Raw genomic sequence first — 25100 nt, 5'->3', positions numbered from 1 at the left:
GTCACATTTTTCTATAGCGCTTTTCCACCTTCAAGGCACTCAAAGCGCTTTACAACAAGGAACCACTCACCCATTCACACACACATTCATACACCAGTGTACGCAGACACTGTGGGCAAGGTGGGTTAAGTGTCTTGCACAAGGACACAATGACTGCATTCATCTGTGGGAGCAGGAATCACACCAGCCAACCTGTGGGTCAGTGGATCTGACCGCTCAACCTGTGATGTTTATGTCGAGAGCTGGATCCCTGTTCCCATCTGTCTTTGTGTTACTAAGAATTTGTACGGCATTATTGCAGTTATTATCTAGGATCTTAAATTTCCCCAAACTGGCACTCCATGTCCCACCACATTTTTCAACAATATCTCGTCCCTCTGTTACAATCTGAGGGTGTCACCCTTTTATAAGGCCTAATAATGTCCCTGTGGCTGTAGCTGTGATGAAAGACATGTTTGATACAAGAAGATGGAGGTAAGATTCAGGACCACCAGGAAAGAACCACAAAGAGCCCACATCTGTGGGAGGAAGCATAACTGTGGCATATTTCAATCAGTGCACATAGAAAAAATAACTTCATTATTATTTAATATAATGTTTATTTTAAATACATATTTACAACAGGTTCTGTTTATTCATTGTCAGTGGGCTCTCAGGTCTTCCAGTTGTTCCAAGAGCGCATCCTTCTCCTTTTGCAGCAAACAAATCTGATGATTCATCTCACTGACCTCCTGAAAACAGGGGAAAAAATGAATAAACAAAAAAAGAAATATTCCAATAAGTAAAAATCAACTAGAACAAATCTGCAAAGTATGTGTGTACCTTAGTCAGTAATGTGTTATGCCACCGGAGGTCACTGTCCTCCACAGCTTCAGGCAGTGAGTGTGTGCTGCTGGTCACATTGGGCTCATTCATCACTGAACCTAAAGAACCATTTGCCCGCTGGATCCGAGACCTCAGGAGGCACGAGTCCGCCTGTTAGACACACATAACAAATCATCAGGCTTTTTTACCTCCAGATATGCTTTGGCTGTTATCAGTGTTTAATAGGGCCGTGATATCTGGCATTTCAGACGCTGGGGCCCCTGGACCTGCAGGCTCACTCAGACCCTTGTATTTGAAATTTATGTTTTTAGACACACTTATTATGAATAAGACTGCTTACTGTTCTCTGTCACATGCACACATCTATGTGTGTTCCTGTAGGGCTCAGTACCAAAGCTTCACTTGGGCACCTCACACCACTGCTTCAGAAACTTTTCACATTTTAAAAAGTCTGCTTATAGACTCTGAACAAAATGAGATCTAAATCAGATCTAGAGAGGAGTCAATTGCACCAGGTCAGGAGATCGCCAGAAGATTCTCCAGTAGCACTGACAGTGACACATGACCACAGACTGAGAAACACTAGACTATAGTAGCACTACAGCCATGGCCTGCAGTACCTCTGAAGTGCGTGTGGGGGCACTGTAGTCCTGTCTGTGCCTGTTCTCCTGTAGCCGCTGCAGGTACCAGAGTCTGGCCTTCTCCAGAATCTCCAGACCACACCACAGGGCGTCCTTCTCCTGCTCCAAGTCCTTCAGACGCTTTACCTGAAACACAGCAGCACATTGACATAATGGTTTTACACTAAACCACGGACCATAAGCATAATTCTCTTCGGCAAACAGGCCTGTAAGGTTAAATGTTTTTATTCCAATTTGTGGCTGTTTTATCAATGATTGTTTTTAAATTTCTACATCACACTGTACAATTTCATTTAAACTCATATGTTCATTTGACTAGCTATTATGGGAAGATAGTTCTGATTAAAAAAACAAACAAACAAACAAAAAAACATATTTTCCAGTTTTACCAACCAAATTTACCAGGTCTTGAATGTTTGATTGCTGTTTGATTATGTTCTCAGTCTTTTTTCATTACATTGCATGCTACTGGTATGAAAAGTCTGTGTGAGCAGAGACTGGCCCAGCTGTCTGTTGTGGTTTTGTGTGCAGCAGGAGGCCTTCACTGTTATTGTCCAACACACAGGGATTATGCACAGTTCAAACGGGCTCATGGGCCTCTATAGGGATCATGTAATCAAGTGTGCAGACAACAAGAGAGCAATGCACAGGTCATTTAAAAGGCAAAACGTGTCTATTGACAGCTGACGTCATCAACATTCTTTGCTCTGTCTGAAGGTCTGATGCATAAATTGGACTTTAATCTGATTTTTAATTTAACACAATCTGACCAGAAAGAGCTGATGTAAGTGGAACTACAACAGGTGAGAGGATTTGTGCTGCTAAAAGACATGAAGGTCAGACATCAAATTACAGTCACAAGCGAGCGAGCATTAGTCAGCTGTCTTTTCAGTTAGTCACTCTCACCTTTTTGTTGAAAATTAAACACCTAAACAGGACCGTGAATGTCGTATTGATCACAGGCTCCTGAAAAATTGCTGTTTAAATCCATTTTGTGTTTTTCTTGACTTTGCTGATGATCTTAAATCTTTTTGCCTGTGTTTGGTAATGTGTGTGCATTGTGTCATTGTGGTAACTCCTAAACAATCTGCTGTACACATACATGTAGAACACCCCTAACCTGATGTCACGGCCAAGTATCAGTACTGCAATGATACAGAAATAGCTTGAGGAATTTCTCAACCAATATCTGGATTTAATGTGAGTATTCAGAGCTGTGAAACTAATTACTGAAGTGAAAAGTTCAGGAAATATTACTTACTGAAGTTTGTTATCAATAGGGATGTAACAATAACCAAAATATTGTGATATCGTATTGTCAAAATTCTCACAATAATATTGTTGACTATCACAATATATCGAATTACAAGTCTCTTCGCTTAAATTAAGAGTTATGGTGCAGCAATAGCTAAAAAAAAGAAAAAGAAAAAGACAGAGAACTACATAGAACCATGATCCTTTGCTCCATTTCAGTGTAGACTACAAGAAGAAATAACAGTTCTAAGCACTTTTAAGTCTCATTTCTTTGGATTAAGCCTTGTTAAGGAATTTTAAGAAAAATAAGTAGCATATTAACAATTTTGCCACCACAAAATATCACAATAAATATCATACTGTGAGGTTCATACAGTGACAATATCGTATCATGAGACTTGGATATTGTTACACCCTTACGTATTAATAATAATACACCTTCTCAAAAGAAACAATAGGAACTTATATTACTGTATCTGTGATTAGCCAGTAATTAAAGCTAAATAATCACACAAGTTTTTTACAGTCTTGATACTTTGCAGCGACTTCACGCTGGGGGTGTGCTATATTTATGTGTATTGGTGCAATGTTCACCAGTTACCATGGAGACACAATGCACACATTAACAAACAATCCAATCCATTTCATTTTTATATAGCACATTTTATAAACATAACAGTTTCCAAAGCGCTGCACAGACAAATTAATAATATATCATAATTAAAAACAATAAATGAAAAGTGTTAAAATGCATAAAGCTAAAAATGAATAAAATAAATAAAATACACAGAGGACCACACAACTCACGTGGGGTTAAAAGCCAGAGAGAAATAGTGGGTCTTAAGATGAGACTTAAAACACTTCACAGTTGAGGCTGTTCAGATGTGGTTGGGCAGAAACACCGCCAAATAAATTTTCAGATTGTTAAGAAAAAATACAAAATTGATTTAAACAACACATTTTCAGGAGCCTGTGATCAATACGAGCGATCATGCATGGTCCTGTTTAGGTGTTTGATTTTCAACAAAAAGGTGAGAGCGACTAACTGAAAGGAAAGTTGAAAGGAAGTCGTTGAACAGCACAAATCATCTCAGCTATTGTAATTCTAACTAAGTCATTTCTTACTGGTCAGATTATGTTAAAAAAAAAACTCAGATTAAAGTCAAAGTGTCAGACAAAGCATGCCTACAGTTAGCATTAGACCACCCGGGAAAGTTGAAAGTCACCTGCAAAGTATTGTAGCGTCTAACGGTAATGAATGGACGAATAGTTTACAAGATGATGCTTTATTGAGAGAATTTAATTGGTTACTGTCAATTGTAACCACGCCAACACAATCATCTAAACAGTCCAATAGGTCCCGCTCAAAACTTGGACTGTATAGCTCTTTAAAACCAAAAAAAAAACCAAAAAAAACCCTCCTCTAAACCTTTCTTCTTAGCCCGAGCCCAGCCTCCCTAACTTTCATCCAATCACGTAGGCCATGAACTTACCGTAACACATCAAATAATAGTTATAAAAACAGGAACAAGGTCTTAACAATTACATTATTGCAGGTTGCTACAGTATAAATACCAGCCGGTGACACTGGAAGTTTATGCTGACGCTGAACTGTTATTGTGTTCTTATTATATTGTGTTCTTGCCTTTGTATGTGGTGTGTGTGTGGGAGTGATTGATGGTGATTGGCGGGGCAGATGACGTAGATGAGCAGTCCTGCCTCTGTCTGTCTACCCCAGGGCATTATATTATTACAATAAAAGATCCTTGGATTCTCGTGAGCTTTATGCCGTGTTGTTACCTCATCAAAAACAAACCTGGAGCTCAAAATGCTCTGTCCTACCTTGCGATGTCATGAAGTGGTAGTTTTCAAGTTTACAGCTACATTTTACCTTTTGTTCATTAGTGATTGGCAATTTCAGGTCTGAAATCATCCATCACATAGAGTATAAAAAAACAGTGGAGCACTTTTTGTTTATCCAATGCCGGAGTCAGTAATCTGGAGACTCTAGATGAACTTGAGTTTGGGTCCCTTACTATAATGCATATATTTTGTTTAATAAGTATTGTCTGTCTTTCCCCATTGTTCATGAGACACACATCTTTATTTGAATTAGGGTGGATTAAAAACTTGTCTTATTAGTTAGGTCGTCTACTAGATTTTATTTTTTTGCTAGTACAATTACTTTTTTGTTTACATTCATTACATATGATCAGAGGTGGGGACTTGCAAGTCGTGACCTGGACTTGAGTCAGACTTGAGTCACTATTTTCAGGACTTGAGACTTGACTGGATGAAATGGACTAAGACTTGGGACTTGACTCGGATTTGAGCCTTGTGACTTGAGAAGACTTGATGCTTAGACCGGTTCTGAACTTAATTATTTGCACTCTTGTCAAGACAGGAAGGAAAAATTTGCATTTCTAAAACTCCTATATAAATACTCATATAAATATACCGTAAGTTTTTAAGAACAATTTAATATAAAAATTATATAAATTGCAAAAATCTAAAGTATATATTTGTTACTTTGGTTTAAAGACTTGAAATGACTTGAAGCTCAAAGCAGATGACTTGGACTTGACTTGGACTTATGGGCCAGTGACTCGAGACTCGACTTGGACTTGCCTGCATTTGACTTGGGACTTGACTCGGATTTGAGGTCAAAAACTTGAGACTTACTTGATACTCGCACAACAATGACTTGGTCCAACCATATGATTATGATTGTTGACTATGACTGTTGATTATGAATGTTATATTGAGAGAAATTCAAATTACTCCGAGGCCTCGACCAATAGTGGCACTGAGGGCAATTAGTTGGGGGCCCCTCTAGGTTTGGGGGCCCTAGGCGGCTGTCTCCTGTTGCCTAATGGTAGCACCGCCTCTGTGTATGCCAGTGTGGATGAAACGTGTGGATGAAACGAAACACAACACCAGGTATGTTTGTGATGAGGAAACAATATCACAACATAGATCAGAAAACAGTGTCATATGGGCCATTTAGGCAACAATCTGGAAAAACTACATAAGACTAATGCATTATTATTATATTATTATCATCACCATCTATTCTGAAAAGAGGAAATGTGTCAGATTTTCCACCAAACAACAGACAAGTGACAGTCAACTGGAAAAACCGACAGAGGTAAATATAGACAGGGTTCATCTGCTGAGCACTAGATCACCAGAACAGAATAGAAAAGACCCACGTGAATAAGACTTTTTAAAACTTGTATCTAATATTTGGACTGGTGACAGACTCCTAATAGGAAATATAGCCTAATATTTCATGCATTTATTTCTTATTTTCTTATACAGTGTCTTCTTTGGCAATTTGAGCATGATATTTTTATATTAACATTTAAAATACATTTCTAAAGTTTAAATTCACTGAAGATTCACATAGTTATTACTTAACAGATGTATACAAATGGATTAATAAAGGAAAATACTTGGTTAATTGCTCTAAAAGTATAATTTAAAACAGTAAATAATAAAAAGCAATAAAAATAAAGTTAATTATAAGCAGAAGTATGCAAATTTGTACGTGTTTTCACAATTGCGCTTCAGTTTCATCGCATTTTAACATTGCCAAGTTTGATAAGACTTCAAAATGCAAACCACATGATAACATCTGTAGCACATTCTCAGCACTTAACTTCACAAAAGATTAGATAACCATCATATTCCAGTTCACAATACCCATATATATACACTATACATATACAGCAGGCTTATCCTACATGTACTCACCCACAGGTAGAAGCGCAGGGCATCCAGACTGGACAGGGTGGTCTTGAGGGGTATAATGACCACAGTATAGGATCGTGAAGAGGGGCAGTGACAGGCCATGGGGAGAGGGGGGCAAAAGGGGGGTCAGTTCTATACTAGCGCGGTCCCATATAAAGCAGGTCCTATGCTCCACACCAGCGCTGCAGCGGATCGGTCTGTAGTAATGAGAGAAACACACACAGAGAGAGAGAGAAAGAGAGAGTGAAAGAGAGAGAGGGAGGGAGAGAGAGGAGAGAGAGGGAAGGGTGCCCGGGGCGAGAAAGCGAACGACAAATTCCACATGTTACTGGCATTACTGGTACATCCACAACTACAACAAAAAGATGAGCAACTGACATGGAGTGTGAGCCAAAAATCTGTTCAGTGTTTTTTTTTTTTTTCCTATTCAAAACAAATGGAAATCTGTACGTCAGCCATGTTTATTTTGAATTTCCTTTAGGATCAATAATGAATCAGTCTATTTATCTATCTGATTTGAAAATAATAAAAATATATGAATGAGTAATTATGTATGTATGAGGAAGTATGTATAGGAGATATGGTATTTGTCCTATATTAAATCTCAGAGGTGGGACCAAGTCGTGGTTTTGCAAGTCTCAAGTAAGTCTCAAGTCTTTGACCTCAAGTCTGAGTCAAGTCCCAAGTCAAATACAAGTAAGGCCAAGTTGAGTCTCAAGTCACTGGCCCATAAGTCCAAGTCAAGTCCAAGTCATCTGCTTTGAGCTTCAAGTCATTTCAGGTCTTTAAACCAAAGTACCAAATATAGCTTACATTTTTGCAATTTATATGACTTTTAAGATAAATTGTACTTAAAAAGTCATAGTATATTTATATCTGAGTACTTATAGATTTATTTAGAGTTGTAGAAAAGCAAATTTTTCCTTTTAAAATGTCTTGACAAGATCTTAGAGTGAACTGTTACAGTCAGAAGAGAACAAATTCAGATTTAAAAGTGCTTCACAAGTCTTCTCAAGTCACAGTTCTCAAGTCCGAGTCATGTCCCAAGTCACTGACCTTCAAATCCAAGTCAAGTCCCAAGTCTTAGTCCATTTTATCAAGTCAAGTCTCAAGTCCTAAAAATAGAGACTCAAACCTGTCTCGAGTCCTAGTCGCGACTTGAAAGTCTCCAACTCTGTTAAATCTTAACACATTTTATAGTGTGCTCTAAAAAAAGGGAACGTTGAGTGCTCAAAGTCATAAAAGTGATAAATAATAGTTAGAAATAAAACCATGGAATAAAAGCTGCTCATTTAAACCAGGAACAGCAGCTAAACTCATGATCATACTGCAAGCTTTGTTCTGTAACTATGTTTGATTGCAATGTCCCTGCCAAATAAATGCAATAATAGTAAATGCAAAGTAAAAGTAGAAAGTAAATGAATAGAACAGTCTGAAATGTCTGAAATGAACTGTATGTATAGTGAATGTGCTGACGTGTTACATTTGCTTTTGTACGATTGTTGCTGTACTTTTCCTAGTCCTGTAAAACTGTTTGACATCAACCTGCCTTAAAAACTGAAATGAAATTGAAGGGAAATTTACTATAATGGCTATAATTTTAGACAAAATATGATGATCCACAAGGGAAATGATTTGGACTCTTTGCAAATACATACATAAGAAATAAGCAAAAAATAATGCAAAAGATGATTCAGTTAATAAAACAATCCAATGTGTTGCAAACCAGAGCTCTCACACAAGTACAAGTTGAAAAAGACACAAGAAAACACTCAGCAGCTTTTAAATGCTTCCATATGGCATATCTTTCATAGCTTAAAACAAACACTGGAATGCATTGTTAAATATCTAAGTTTAATGCATTAAAAAAACAAATTACATAAGTTTCAACTCATTTGTACCCACCTCTGCAACCTGCCCCGATCCGAACAAAACAGTCACATCTCACTGCACAATCACAACAAGAATACAGTAACATACAAAGTGCAACGTACCTGTTTTGATATTAGGTCCAGTAGAGACATGTGATTCCTTCGGGGCGAGTGGGAATAGGGAGTACATGTTGATATTTTCTTTTCGGTTTCAGGGAGAAGTGTCTGAACACGCAGCTGGAATGCTACACAACCTGGATCAAACACGGAGCCAGCGTGGAGGTGTGGAGCGCATTCCTGTGGACAGTATGGTAAAGTAATGTATATGGGAGACTTTTACGACATACAGTATGTACTTCACAGGCTTGGTATTTGAACATTGGAGGTGCACGCAGGGGAGGGAGGGAGATTTTGAGCGGTCGTGTTTACGTTTTAGAATTCGATGAAGTCATGATTTCAGATGAAGAGCAGGGGCCTATGTAAGTGTTTGGGAAATTTACAGCTGTTGAATGAACAATCTAGTGATATCAATATTGAAAAATTTGCTAGTGTGGATATCGACTTCCAAATACCAAGTCAGCCGATAAAAGCTGTAAATCTGGCTGGACTTCTAAACTGATTTATTAAGACTATTCACTGGTTGTAATTAGCCCGGAAAGTTTGCATTTTCATTTATACAAAGCATTCTTGTAAATACCTCAGATTAGGGCATGCAAAAATATTGAAATATCGATATATCCTATCTTTTAATGTGATGATACAGTATTGATATCGTTGGCTGCTGTATCGATATATCACCAAGAGTATTTTTTTGGTATATTTTATTAAATTATTTTGGCACAGTGCTACAGTTTTGTTGTTTGTTTAGTGGAAGGAAACTCTTTTATGCAGCACATTTGACATTTTCACAGTTTTATTGATTAAAATGTTTGTGTTTCATATTGACTTTTGACAAGAAGTGGTTTGACAAAGACTTTTAGTATTACAGCCACGATTTAGCCTTTAATTTTTTATTGAACCGTATTGGTTTGAAATATATTGTATCGAATCAAAAATGCACTGTATCGAGGTATGTATCGTATCAGCAATTTCTTAATGATACCCAGCCCTAACCTCAGAGGTAAATAACAGCTACATCACACATTTGGGCCCATTTTGTCTCATAGGAAAATAAATTCTGTGTTCAGTCTCTGCACTGATATTTGTTGATATCAGGTATCGGAAGATATTTAAAGCTATAGTATCAGAATTGGTATTAGAACTGAAGAAGCTGGAAATACAATACAATAGATAAATATTTAACGTTTTTATTATTTGTTTTTAATAGGCCAGTCACAATAACAAATTTTGAAGCACTATATATATTGCTACAGAGAAATATTGTGATAAAAGATAATTCTGAAACTACTATATACCACTTACACAATAATAATAATAAAGCAGGAAAATCCCAATAAACCTTTTTTAAAAATATACTTTACCACAATATCGTTAAAAGGCCTGAGCTACAGTAATCAATCAACATCAATAGCAGAATGAATCAATAATTACCCATAGAAGTTAGTTATTCTACCCTCTACAGCTCAAATCTTTTCCTATTACATAAAAACAACTAAAATCTACCCACTTAAAGGTGCATTGTATAGCTTTTCTTGTGCTTTTCTCCATGGAGATGTTATTGCTTTGTCTGGAATGTTTCACAGTATGGCATTAAACCTTTCCATCATCACGGAGACAAAACCAGACCAAGTTGCAAGTCAGATCTGTGGGGAAGCAACCCCGCTCACAGTCAGAATGCTAAATGTTTTTCTAGGTATTTTTTGAGCTATAAAAGCACTTGTAATTGAATAAATGTAAAGTAGAGCTGTTTAAAGTCACACTGTGGAACATTCCAGGCAGAGCAATGACATATCTATAGAAATATTATAACTGCGCAATCACTAGAGCACTTTAAATCCTTGCTCAAAACGTACTTTTTCTCCTTGGCATTTGCCCAGAGTTAGGAAGAGACATCTTGGCACCTTGCTGTTATTATTATTTTTACATTTATCATTATTATTCTGGTTGATTTGCCTATTGTATGTTGTATTTAACTGATTAGCATTTTGGTAAGCTTTGGCTGTTTTATATTTATACAAATAAATCTGAGAAACAAGGAGATTTAAGACAAAAAATTGTACATGCGATGAAAATTGAGCCTAACTTTTGTCGATATATAAATGATCTTGACAGGCCTTGTTTTGAGCGATTGGCCATATAAATCTTTTGTCTTAAACTCCTTTCGGCTGATGACAGTTTTTGGGTGTTGAATAATTGCACCGCTTTCTGAAGCAATTGAGAATAATTAATTTCAGTTTAGTTCATCTCTACCCGCATTAAATGTTGCCATAGTCACACTTTTCTTGTCAGAGTAAAAACATCTAACAAAATTGTCTGCTTGAAATGATATCATAAAAGAAGACAAGATTAATGATAGCAAAGTTAAACATTGCCAGTTTTTTGGTTTCATGCAGATGGGGGCTGGTAATTACAGAGATATCAATCATAAATCCAGTCAAATCTGCGATCTGACAGTTAAACAGCAAATTCCACATTAGAAAAAGGCTTGAAACTTGATTGCAATACTACGACAGTTATAAAGACAAATGAAAAACACTTTGACAGTATCTGAGAAATTTGCAAACAGGCAATAAATATGTTGGCTGAGGTTCAAATATTGCACAAAAGTTTAAAAGAAATTACCAAAAAGTGCAGAGATTTCATTTTAAACCCTTATTTTACTAATTTTTTACACATTTGCATTGTTTGTAATCTCTTATTACACCCCGTTTTTCCTGCTTTTAATTACACTATTGATTTTCCAGTTTTTGCATATCACTGATCCAAACATAATTATTTTTAGCTGATAGTGATCGATGCTCTCTCAGTCACTGGCTCATGTGACATTGCCTCTGGGTTAACTCGCGGTTGGGATCAGTGTGTGATTTGTGGCACCATTTCGAGACGTGAAATCCTCATATCCACAGGTGACAGTAATGAATGACTGTGTGAAAGCGAAACCACACAATGTTAAGCACTTTTGTCAACATGCACGGCTTTGTGGATATAATATGTTTTTGTATTCGAGCGAGTTTTGTATTGTATTAGAGTGATTGAGTGTGACTGAGTGTACACGATGTCGACATTTGCTAAATGCTTTTACTATATTTCTTCAAACTTTAAGATCCGCAGAACATCTCAGCTTTTACCGTTAGATCAATAGTGAATCCACCTTATAGCTTGTACTGTATTTATACTTTGCAAATGTCTAATTTATTAAAGGATCTTATTTTTTCCATTCTCATTGTTGTTTTTTTTAGAATAATCAACCATTTATTATGTTGTACAAAAATGGTATATTAATCTATTTGAATTTTTGTGTGATACAAAAATAAAATAAAAATGTATGTTTTGAGTGTAAATTTTTTTGTTTTTAAAATGGTTTCAATCAGATCATCTGTCTTTGAAGGTTGTGTTTTTATTGTATAGGCCTATGTGCAGGCCTATTGAACAGTATAGCCATAAAAAAAGACCTATAATTTGTCTTGAGAGTGTAAAAATCCTTAAAGTCTCATACAGTCAGACTATATACTTTTCAACCTCTTAGCGTTTTTTTTTTTTTTTTTTGGTTGTGGTTATTGCACTAAAAAATGTGTGCCCGTACTGAGCCAGAAAAAACACTGACAGCTGTATTTTTGTTGTAGCCTTCACTCCCACAACAACAGTGGTTGGCTGCTTTTGTGTGTCCATGGCTCACAGTTTTTGAAAATTTTGTCAGTTTTTAACATCAAATGATGGGAATTTAACCATCTAAGAAGTGCAGCAAGTACAGGTCAAAGGACCCAAGAAAGAAACAGTGTGATTTTAATTTGTTTTTGTGGTTTGACAGTGCAAGAGGCTTGCTAAGAATGTAAATAAGGAGCTAGATATGATATGATGATATGAGATGCTGCAGGCTTTTTACACAAAATGTGGCAGCAAATAAATACTCGGAGACCTTCCAGACAAAATACTTTGAAGGAATAGACCATTTAATCACCAACTGAACAACAGAGCAAAGTCAGAATGAAACTTAGGGTTTGTTTACACGAGAACACTTGCAGGTAAAAACGACAAAATAGTTTATCGGAAGTACCTTTCATTTAGATGTTGACTGCGTTTTTGGGGCTTAAAAACACAAAAATCTGAAACCGCCCACCAGAGTGGAAAAGTTGAATATGTTCCACTGTAGCGTCTCTGTCTACACTGCCCAAGACGCAAAACTCTGGTCAGATCTGCTCACGTCGAGCATGCGTTTACGTCACATACATCACCATCTACCGTCTCCGCCCAGCTGCCTGGCATGCATACCCAATCGAATTTCACACACTTTTGCGTCATCATCATATTTCCTCCCAAAAATGCTCGTCTAAACATGAAATAAAAAGTGAAGATGCGACGCCACTTTTGCATCTTCTGTTCAGACCATCATCATATAAACGCAGCCGTAGAAGAGGGTTTCCTGTTGTGTTCACCTGGTTCCTCCTGGACTCTGCTGTGATGCTGCAGGACACAGAGGAAGGACACTTTTGGCTCTTCGTCTCCTCAAACTGCCCTGATACAGATCTGCTGACCACCCCTGACCACTCCTCCTGTTAAACTGCACTGAGACCTTTGACCTTTGAGTAGAGGTGAGATCGGGCCTAAAAAATCCAGCCCGACCCGACCCGGCCCGCGGATATTAAAACCCGACCCGGCCCGAGCCCGACCAATTAACTTGATTTGCAGGCCCGAGCCCGATGCAAACCCGAAATGTCATATTTTATTTGTGAGGACTCGGGAGGAGGAGCAGTGCTCAGCGTCGAGGTGCCAGTCTTTTTGCTCTCGTATGAAAGCAAAGCGCCACATTGACGACATTCAGCGAAGCCAACGCAAGTTTCTGTAGCATTTTCAACAATCAATTTGAAGCTTTTCCACACCTCACTCTTACCGGTGCGTGTTTGTCTTTTCAGTTCTCCTGCCTTTAGTTTAACTTCTTGCTCCTCCATATTGGGGATACCAGGTCAAAATAGATGCAGACTTGCGGAGGGGAAGATTATTAAATTAAGAGGGGGCGTTCACGTGCGCAGAGCTCTGGCTCTGCGGATCCTGTTTAGTAGTTAAATAGCAATTACATTACATTACTTCTCTGTTTTATCCATATTATTTATTTTATAACAAGTATTCCTTAGTTTAGTATCCACACATCGTTTTAGCATACATTTTATAAACATATATTTATTTGAAGCCCGAGCCCGACCCGACCCGAAGTAATGATTGACATTTCGGGGTCGGGTCGGGTCGGGCTTGGGCTCGGTCTTAAGATCTTACCTCTACCTTTGAGACACAAAGGTCACTGAGAAGAGCATGTTTCTGCAGCTAAACTTGAATTTCCCTCTGGATCAAGTATCTCTGTCTCTCTTTCTTTAGGCATATAATAAATACTTGAAAAACAGGTAATACACTTTTGTGATCAGTTTGAATGCCAATGCCTGCACCTTTTAACTGATTTCTTTCAAATGTCTTAAGGCTTTACATCTCATTATTATTATTGACTTCGCATAATGATTTTGTCAGGGTGTATTTTCATTGTACAGGTATTTTGGTGCATAATAGACCTACATTTGATGAACACAAGATGACAGGTAATAAAATTTGATGCTCAATTTCAAATCCAATGAGAGCATAAACATTTTTATTTTCTTTTAACTGTCTTAAGCCCTAACACCTCATTAGGCTATTACATGTTATCACTTTGAAGATTGTATTTTTGCCGTATAATTATTTCAGTGAATAAATCTAGTTGACAAATACAGGATGACAGGTAATACATGTTTGTGGTCCTTTTCAAATCCACTCAGAAGTGTGTAAATCCTTTTAATATTTCCTCTTCTTTTGCCCTAACCCTCTTTGAAACCACACGTGTTTAACGGGGCGTGATGCAGTGAATGGGTGGAGAGGTCTGTGTGTTCTGACAACACCAGATCCTCCCTATCTCTCAGTCTACACCCAGATCACACACACGCACATGTTTGGACTGTATTAATCATTATTTAAGTGATTTACAGGGAAACCAAAACATTTCTATTTAAAGGTCCTGTATATATATTATGTAAAACTGACTCTTCTCAGCTTTAGGCCATGTTACCTCCTCAAAAACAGACCCAGAGTTGTGTTTTGTTTCATTCACACATGTTTGAGTAACCCTGAATTCTTAGTCTGTCTACATCTCTTAAGCTCAAAATGCTCTGTTCCACCTTGTGATGTCATGAAGTTGTAGTTTTCAAGTTAAAAGTTTTCAAGTTAGCTGATCTTTTACCTTTTGTTCAGCAGAGACAGGCAATTCCAGGCCTGAAATTATCCAAATGATTCTAGTGAAGGTGAAGTAGAATTAAAGTAGAAGTAAAGTAGAATAGAAGAAGTAGAAGTAAGTACAAAGTAAGTATAAGTAAAGTAGAATAGAAGTAGATGTAGTAGAGTAGAAGTAGTATAAGTATAAGTAAAATACAATAGAAGAAGTAAAAATAAGTATAAGTAAAGTAGAATAGAAGTAGTATAAGCAGCATAGAAGTAGATGTAAAAGTAGAAGTAATAGAGTAGAAGTAGTATAAGTATAAGTAAAGTACAATAGAAGTAGAAGTAGTATAAGTAGAAGTAGTAAATTAGTAAAGTATAAGTAGTATAAGTATAAGTACAAGTACAAGTACAAATATAAGTAGAATAGAAGTAAAGTAGAATAGAAGAAGAATTCTAGGAGTTTAAAATCACGGTGGTAGAGTATTTTGAGTTTGAGGCAAGAACAGCATAATTATCCAGGGTTTGTGTGTTAAACATGTGAGAATGAAGCAAAACACAAATCCGGGTCTGTTTGTGATGAGGAAACAATATTATAACATAGATCAGAAAATACCGTAATATGGGCCCTTTACAATTGCATTGTGTAACTTTTCTAGTGGAGGGTCTGCCACCTGCTTTTGTCCATGAAAATGTTAGTGCTTTGTCTGAAATGTTTCACAGAATGGTATTAAACCTTTCTATCTTCATGGAGACCAAATCATATCAAGTTACAGGTCAAATCATATTTTTGAGCTAAAAAACATGCACATGCAATTGAGCAAATGTAAAGTAAAGTAAGTATAGTAGAGCTGTTTAAAGTCATACTGTGGGACATTCCAGGCAGAGCAATGACATATCCATAGTAACAACAAGTGATGGGCCTTTAAACTTTACAATGTACAACAGTAGTAGACATTATTTACTTATGCTCACTTCCTGCAATAAATAAGATCACTGCTAGAGGGCGCACTTGTCATTTTCCAGCTGCTGACTTTTAGCTGCTGGCAAAACCTACATACCTGAGCTTGTGTTACAGCAGCAGAGGGCGCAACACAACGATATCACAGAAGTACACCTGATAAAGTTGTTCTGTAAAACTGTTCAGATAAGATATGGAAAAATTCCAATAACAAAAAGTGTGAGCGTTTGAAGATTTGACAATTTAGTATAGAAATTAAATTAGACTATTATAATTTCACTATTATACACTACTACACATGTTCTCTAAATATTATACTAGAGGTGGGACCAAGTATTTAACCTCAAGTCCGAGTCAAGTCCAAAGTCAAGTACAGGCAAGTCCAAGTCAAGTCTCGAGTCACTGGCCCATAGGTCCAAGTCAAGTACAAGTCTTTGAGTTTCAAGTCATTTCAAGCCTTTAAACCAAAGTACCATATATAGCTTAGACTTTTGCAATTTATATGAATTTTAAGATAAACTGTACTTATAAAGTCATAGTATATTTATATATGAATATTTACAGAGTATGTAAGAGTTGTAGAAATGCAAATTATTCCTTTTTAAATGTCTTGACAAGATCTTAGAGTGAATCATTACAGACAGAACAGAACAAATTCAGATTTAAAAGTGCTTCTCAAGTCACAGGCCTTCAAGTCCAAGTCAAGCTCCAAGTCAGTGACCTTCAAGTCCAAGTCAAGTCCCAAGTCATTTTATCAAATCAAGTCTCAAGTTCTGAAGATACTAAAGACTAAGATAAAGACAACTTGCAAGTCCCCACCTCTGTATTATACTATTAGGATCATTGTATACTATATATTGTATTATTTAAAAAAATAAAATATTATGTTCAAGAAGGCTCTATATTTTTTTAAACACAATATTGTTTAAATTATGACCAAATTACACCAACACTTGTATCTGATTGACTTGTAGGGACTTACTAACCAACAAATTATAATGACATTTTCTTTAATACCCTTGGTCTTGTTCTGATATGGGTCAAGGCAAAGCCCTTAAATTTTTAGCACCAATACTTATTTAAATTAGTATCTAAATATAGTATTAATTAGTGTCTGGGTTTTGATTCTTTTGATAACTCAATATAACAATTTACTAGACTTCACTTTTTAAATCTCCCATTGGATCCATGCGTAAGTGTTTTTAAGGTCACAAGCTGCAGGGGGCCATTCAGTTCAGAGGCCTGCAGCATTCTGAACAAAACATGGATTAGTCTGAGCCAAAGAAAGACTTTCAAGAAGTGTTTACAGACTAGACCACGGGGAGCCCTTTGACCCTGTTAAATCATACAAACATGCGATTCTCCGAAATACCCCGAACGCCTTACGATAACATCAATATTGAGATTGTGACAGGGGTGTAACTCTGGGAGGCAATGCTGGAGGGCCACATTCAATTAATACGGAAATTACACAGACTCACAAAAGCAGTTTGTCTTTTGTAGTATTATAATGCAGTGATACATAACTATAATGGATTTGTTTTCCATAATGACCCTATAAACATAAGTTAATATTGAGACAAATTTGTTGGACAAACTGGCAGCAAAATACAGAGATTAAACTTTGAATTTAAAGTTCCTGTTTTACACAAAATTGACTCTTGTGAGCTTTTTGCCATGTTAGAATTCATCAAAAACATACCTGGAGTTGTGTTTTGTTTCATACACGTTTGTATTTGTCAGTCTATATTCCCAAAGCTCAAAATGCTCTGTTCCACCTTGTGATGTCATGAAGCGTTAGTTTTCACATTGACAGCTACACCTTTTGTTCAGTAGAGATTGGGAAGTCCAGGCGATATCATGACTTTCTGGTGCTGTACAAGAAAAGAGGTGAGGACCACAAAAGCGTTTTTTGAAGGTTTAAAGGGACAGTCCAAAATTTTGCACATAGGGCCTAATTTCCTAGTGAGCCAGAGTGTTGGAGACGTGTGGAGACACTTTTTAAAATATTCTATCCAGTCCTTGTATCTGCAGAGGTCACTGGTGCTAGGCTAGTGCATGTCAATGGCCATAGTTATCCTGCCGCTTAAAACAGTCTTACCCACTCCACAAAACACCCGAAGCAAATCTATTATTACACCAGTCTGTCGATGTAAATGTCTGTGTTGACAGAATAATATTTGAAATAAAACTAACCTTGCATCGCATGAATCGTCGTATGTTGAGGGACTATTTTCTCATACATCAGTCTGCTGCTGCCAAACTTTCTATCAGGAAGTACAACTCACTGCTGCTGCTTAGATGTAAATCCTTCAAATGCAGGGTTGGTTTTACCGGGTTGACTGAGACCAGGACCAGACCGTGACTGAGACCAGGACTGAGACTGGAACCAGACCAGGACTGAAAACGGTTTAGTCCTCGTTTAGTCCTGGTTCAGTCCTGGTTCAGTCCGTATGTGGTGCAAAAGTCCAGCATCACAGTTTAAATCACGGAAACGGGAAACGGCCAATATCTGTTTTTTTCCATTATTCATTTAAACACAAAATTGAAAACTGAAAAAAACAAATCGTTATCTGTTTTTTCATTTTGATTTTGGAGACAAATAATGAAGAAAATAGTTGTTTTTATGTTTTCTTACTTTTGGTTTTATATTGAAAAACGAATGAATGAATGACACACAGATTCAGAAATCTTCCAAATGATTCTAGTGAAGCTATATGAAGTTTAAAAACACAGTGGAGCACTTCCTGTATTACCACATGACATCACAGGGTGGAACAAAGTGTTTTCTCTTTGAAAGAACTATGCCAGGTTTTTGTGTTAAACATGGGCCCTTTAACAACCAACTCTTGTTTTTCTTGTTTTGCTGTTACAATCAGTGTGTTTTCAAGTAAAATTTGAATGACCCTTCAAAAAGATTTGCAATAAAATATCACAATACTCAAAAGGATTTTAAAATAAGGATAACACACAGGATAATATATTTGCTATAATGACCTGACACTTACAACTACAATAAATTTTTTATCAAGCGGATGTGAACTTAACGGCTACATCGACCACATTCCCTTTTAAAGACTCTTTGAATCACTTCCACTACTACTACTACTACTACTACTACTACTGTTGCTCTGTGGTGGAGAGGGGCCCCTGTTACTTCCTGTCCCTCTCTCTCTCTCACTTAAGCCTAGTACAAAAACACACACACATAACCTACATAACCTAGATGTAACAGCGCCTGGAGTTGTACTTGAAGAAGTTTGTCTGTAAAGAGAAGTCTGAACTTGCTTAGATCATAACTAGAACAGTAACCTATTTAAAGGTGCTAACTTTTCTGGTGGGGGGCAGTTGCTTGTCTCCATAAAGATGTTACTGCTTGTCCTGGAATGTTACACAGTATGATATTAAATGTAACAGATTCAGTTACAGGATTTTTTATTGCTAAAAGTATATGTATCTTGTATTCTCACTGTGAATGTGGTCACCTGAATCACCTGAATAAGGACCACAGATCTGCAAACAGTGGAACCTATGTTATGGTGGCTTTTACAATTACATACATATTTTTATAAATTTTTTATGACTACATGGACCAAAAGCACGGAGACCAGCAAGTACAAAACACTTTCACATTTCACAACACATATTAACAAATTTGAAAACAAAACTACACTTAGAATACACATTTACATCTTGAAAACAAAGTCCAAGTTTCATAAAACACATTTGCAAATCAGCAAACAATTTTACAACACATGAAATTTCTGTTGAATCACTTTTCACTTCCTGCATGTCGTCATTCGTCACTTCTGCTTTTTAGGATTTTCCCTTTCCGTCAAGAACTTTTATGTTAATGTGTTTTCGGGGGCTTGTATTTGTGTTTTTGCCACATGTAAATTGGTCTCGGCACTTGTGCAAGTGTTTCGTGTTTTTTAAATTTGTTAGCGCATTTGCAAATGTGTTTTATGAAACGTAAATTTGTTTTCAAGATGTACATTTGTATTCTAAATGTAATTTTGTTTTCAAATTTGTTAATCTGTGTTGTGAAATGTATAAGTGTCCGGCCACTGTACAAAAGATACTAGTTTAAAGATGCATTGTGTAACTTTTCTGGTGGATAGACCGTTAAATGTTTTTCTTTATGGAGATCTTATTGCTTTGTCTGGAAGGTTTCACAGTATGGCATTAAACTTTTCCATCATTATGGAGACCAACCCAAACCCAGTTACAGGTCAGATCTGTGGAGAGGAGACCCCGCTCACAGTGAGAATGTTTTTTTTTTTTTTGATTTTTTTTTGAGCTATAAAATCACCTGTAATTTAATAAATGTAAAGTAGAGCTGATTAATGTCACACTGTGGAACATTCCAGGCAGAGCAATGACATAACCAGAGAAACAAGCAGATGAAGAACCCCCAATCAGAAAGTTACATAGTGCATCTTTAAGCACTTTTGGGGTATGGGCAAACAGCAACCGAATACTAAAAATATTCTTAAAAAAATATTTGACTTTCCAAGTACCCTCAGCTCTAACAGGACTAAACTAGGTCAAATCTCTGGCTAAATTCAGCCTAAAATAGGTCATGACTTAAGTTTAAGAAATTGACAAACTTATAAAACACACTAGACCTGCAGGAGAAGAAGCCCGTGTGCCATATTTTGAGAACCACTGAATTAGAGTCATTACAGAAATGTTATGAACCAGCCTCTCCCTTTGGCTCCTCTGGTCCTTTTTAGCCACTGTTCCATAGCACAGTTCAGAGGAATCTACTCATCTTCCTAATCTTCATCCTCCTCCTCCTTCTCCTCCTCCTCTCCCTCACTCACTGCAGTCATTACAGAGCTTAGTCTAATATGTCTGTCAGCAAAACTCATATAGGCCCACAACCCCACTGTGACCCCAGGAAACAAAACTCCAGAGAAAAGGGGGAGAAAAAAAAGTGGGGACAACTTTATGTGGAAAAACTATTGGCTGGAACTGAAAGAAACTGGGGACAAGCGAAAGAAAAAAAACATGGGAACAAGTTGTGTAACGGTAATTAGCAGTACAGCAGTCATACTAACTCCGGCCAAAAGGGGTCGATAAAGGAACCATTTCTCATAATGCAAAACAGGGCCCAAATATTTCAATGGAACTTGGACTCGGACTTGAGGCCTGTGACTTCAGAAGTCTTGAGAAGCACTTTTAAATCTGAATTCTTTCTATTCTGACCATCATGATTCACACTAAGATCTTGTCAAGACATTTAAAAAGAACTAAAATAACTTAATAAATTAATTTCTACAACTCTTATATACTCTTTAACAGGGGTGTCAAACTCAAATTCACAGAGGGCTGAAATTAAAAACTGGGACTAAGCCATGGGCCAAACTAAATCTTGACATAAAAATTTCAACAACATTCATTACATGCATTCTGTTTTCTCTTCTTTCGAGATATGTAATGTTAAATCTTTTCTTATTAAAATAAAAGTTTAATAATAGCTTTCCTTAAACATCGAATCCAGAACAAGCATAATATAAAATAATAACAAAATTTTAAATAAATAATGTCTCTATAGCCGATCTGTAGCCGGCGGGCAGCTCTAATACATATTAGAGACGATCTCGCGGACCAAATATAATTATATCGTGGGCCAAATTTCGCCCCCGGGCCTGACTTTGACATGTCTTCTCTATAAATACTCATATAGAGATAAACTATGATTCTACAATTTATAGTACAATTTATCTTAAAAGTCTAATAAATTGCAAAAACCTAAGCTATATGAGGTTTAAAGATTTGAAATGACTTGAAACTCAAAGCAGACGACCTGGACTTGACTTGGATTTATGGGCCAGTGACATGAGACGGGACTTGAACTTGCCTGTCGTTGACTTGGGACTTGACTTGGACTTGAGGTCAACGACTTAAAGCTTACTTGAGACTTGCAAAACAAAGACTTGGTCCCACCTCTGATGTCAGCCCTGGAATTACCGATCTTTACTGAACTAAAGGTAAAAGGTCACTGTTACTAAACTAAACAACTGCTTCATGACATCACAAGGTGGAACAGAGCATTTTGAGCTTTGGAAGTGGAGACAGACCAATAGTAAAGGATTACTCAGGCATGTGTGAATGAAACAAAACACAACTCCAAGTATGTTTATGACGAGGAACCAACTTTATAACTTGATGTAAAGTTCACAAGTATCCACTTTCTCTAATCTAGGACCTTTAAAAAAACATTTGGGTTCAAAATGTAGGCTCTGTACAGTAACCCTTATTCGAAAACATGATTATATCCTTCACATTTCTCTCTCTCTCTCTCTCTCAGTAACTTGGCAGCTCACTCATCATTCCTGCACTCACCCGCTCAGTCACGCACAATCTCCAAACTGCCCGCCCCTCTCCCCCTCTCCCCCATGCCAAAAATCTCACTATTTTCCTCACGCACAGTCAAACAGTCATATTGTCACGCTCTCGGAGAAGGCCAGTGCACAGCGGCCATGCCAGACTCAAACCAGATGTTTTCCAGATGATGAGACGCAGCCAAAAACACATCAGCTGTACGCCCCACCTCTCTACGTCAGCTGCTAAGCGCGGGAAAACGCTCGGGCAAAACACTGGGTCAGTGCTACTGTAAATGTGGAAATAAGCGTGAAATAGTCTCTTTTAAAGAAACTATATAAAGCAAAAATTACTTTTGTGATGTTTAAGCCATGTTAGAATGTTGTTATTTCCTCCAAGACATACCCAGAGTTTCATTCACACATTTGAATAACCCTTTATTATTAGTCGGTCTACATCCCCAAAGCTCAAAATGCTCTCTTCCACCTTGTGATGTCATGAAGCGGTAGATTTCAAATTAGCTTCTACTTCTGCTTAGGAGAGACTGGAAATTCCAGACCTAAAATCAGCCATATGATTCTATGGAAATATGTGTAGTCTAAAAATATAGTGCAGCACTTCCTGTGTTACCACATAACAGTACAAAATGTTTTCTGTTTGAGAGAGGTTTGTAAGTTTGTGATGAGGAAACAACATTATAACATAGATCATAAAAAAGCATAACAAGGACCCTTTTAAGGTTTTCTGTGTAACCTTTTTGGTGGAGATACCTGGAATGTTCCATAGTATGGCATTTAAAGGAACAGTCCGGATTTTTGGACATAGGACCTCATTTCCTAGTGAGCTAGGAGATAGTAAGATAGATGCTAGGTGATATCAGTCCGCTGCTGCCAAGCTTTCTAACAGGAAGTACAACCATGGATGTATTAAAATAACTGGACAGGGTATTTCTGCTTGTAGCTGCCTCCAGTTGACGTAATGGACACTCACTGGTACTTCAGTGGAAAAAATCCCCTGGGCTGAGACAGGATTTTTCTATTTTTTTAAGAGTGCAATGCAATCACAAATTGCTCCTGTTCGGTTAACAGGGCACATATAACTTCCAAAAATGTCGGATTTTTAGATCATAAACTTTTTCTCAGCTCAAAATCCTTCAGTTGTCTTAAAAAAACATTTTTTAATTGTTAACTTGGCTCCGCTCTAGCTCCTCTCGCTCTGAATCAGCTCTGATCCGTGTGCCCGCGGGAGAAAAGAGCACTACTGTGCATGCTCGGTCGGCCCACAGCCACCGGAAGTACCTCGCCCGGCTAGGCTAATCTGGAGTCATGCGCCATTGAGTTTGGCCCATTGACCTGAATGGGCAGCCATTTTGAAACCCCGGGTCTTGAGTACAAATCGCTGCTGCTGCTCAGACAGAAGTCCTTCAAATGCAAGGTTGGTTTTACTTCTAAAATTATTCTATCAACAGAGACATTTACATCAGCAGTATGGCGTTATAACTGTTTTGCTTCGGGTGTTTTGTGGAGTGGGTAAGACTGTTTTTAGTGTCAGGCTAACTATGGCCATTGACATGAGCAAGCATAACACCAGCGACCTGGAATATTTAAAAAAAAGTGTCTCCACATGTCTCCAGCACTCTGGCTCACTAGGAAATGTGGTCCTATGTAAGTATGTCCTATGCCCTACGTAACTTGTCCATCTCTATGAAGACAAGTAGTTGCTTTAACCAGGCCAAGGCATTTTTGAGCAATTTTAACTTACAAAATTACATAAATGCCTACAAAATGCCATGCTTTGGAACATCTTATATAACATCTAAAAGTAGGCCTAAATAGCATGTACTCCTATACTGATTAAAACAGTGAATAAATCCTTCATCTACAACCAGAATATCATTAGCCATGTATTGAGGACGCAAGATGGTTTAAGTTGTAAAATCTGGCAACCCAAAGCGCAGGTCTCTTTCGGCTTTCTGATTGGATAACTGGCCTGAGAACCAAAACAACCAAATCAAACATAAACAGTGTATTAGTAAAGGCTATTGAAAATGACCTGCTCTCTTTTTCTCAACCATACAATTTGAGTCCTGACATTGACCCAAGTGTCTGAGCTGCCTGTGAATCTGACCAAAACAGGCGGCGCTCACACACTCACCCAGAGCCAAAACAAAGGATTGATTTACATCCGCGAGACCCTGCCCCCTGGACCCCCCCCGGACCCCCGCTTACCCCTCCCTCTGCTTCTCACGCCCACAAAAACTCAAAACAATACTTCACCAGATATCATCAACAACTCAGAGCGGCTAAACTTAGAACAAAGAGGACAGGTTTAATTATTAGTAAGTAAGTCTAAAAAAACAACATGGTTACAAAGAAAGAAGTGGATGAAAAAAGGAAGTTTTACTACTACCACTATTACTACTACTACTACCCCACAAACTTGCAAAACAATACTTCACCAGATATCATCAACAACAACAAGTCAGAGCTGCTACACTCAGAATGAAGAGCTTTAGAAGTCTATTCAATGGTAAAATTCACAGTTTTAATTATTAGGGATGTAAGAATAACCAAAATATTGTGATATCGTATCGTCAAAGTTCTCACAATAATATCGTGGACCATCCCAATATATCGAATTACAAGTCTGTTTGCTTAAATTAAGAGTTATGGAGCAGCAATAGCTAAAAAAAAAAAAAAAAAAAAACAGAGGGAACTACATAGACCATGATCCTTTGCTCCATTTCAGTGTAGAGTACAAGAAGAAATAACAGTTTCAAGCACTTTTAAGTCATAGTTCTTTGGATTAAGTCTTGTAAAGGCATTTTAAGAGGAAAAAGTCGCATATTAACAATTTTATTTGCCTCCATGAAATACCGCATTAAATATCGTACTGTGAGATGTATATCGTGAAAATATCGTACCAAGAGATTTGGATATTGTTACATCCCTAATCGTGAGCCTCAACACCATATTGTGAGCTTTCCCACGATATCGCAATAAATATCGTAGTTTGAGGTTCATACCGTGACGATATCGTATCGTGAGACTTGAATATCACCACACCTCTATACATGCATCACGAATTTCAGACTTCTGGTCATCACGCAATGCA

The 25100-nt window shown here is 37.3% G+C and overlaps 1 protein-coding gene across 2 annotated transcripts in view; it reads right to left on the bottom strand.

Moving 5' to 3' along the window:
- Positions 1 to 579: 579 nt before the first annotated feature.
- The window catches only part of sapcd1 (suppressor APC domain containing 1), a 39901-nt gene continuing 15380 nt past the window's right edge, over positions 580 to 25100 (bottom strand). Inside the window, exons 3-7 of one of the 2 annotated variants that reach the window (XM_020930289.2) lie at positions 8468 to 8641; positions 6477 to 6670; positions 1446 to 1592; positions 823 to 975; positions 580 to 731 (exon numbers count right to left, since the gene is read on the bottom strand). In XM_020930289.2, coding sequence (XP_020785948.1) covers positions 642 to 731; positions 823 to 975; positions 1446 to 1592; positions 6477 to 6575 — 489 coding nt within the window. In that variant the 5' untranslated portion in view covers positions 6576 to 6670; positions 8468 to 8641 and the 3' untranslated portion in view covers positions 580 to 641. Of the gene's footprint in view, positions 732 to 822; positions 976 to 1445; positions 1593 to 6476; positions 6671 to 8378; positions 8400 to 8467; positions 8642 to 25100 lie in introns of those variants that run through there. The other variant, XM_020930281.2, reaches the window with a different exon arrangement.

This window comes from Boleophthalmus pectinirostris, unplaced genomic scaffold, assembly GCF_026225935.1.
Source record: "Boleophthalmus pectinirostris isolate CB_2022bp ecotype Guang Dong unplaced genomic scaffold, ASM2622593v1 HiC_scaffold_18, whole genome shotgun sequence".
Lineage (NCBI taxonomy): Eukaryota > Metazoa > Chordata > Actinopteri > Gobiiformes > Gobiidae > Boleophthalmus > Boleophthalmus pectinirostris.
The sequence above is the reverse complement of the archived record's forward strand: the minus strand, read 5'-3'. Positions and strand labels throughout refer to the sequence as shown.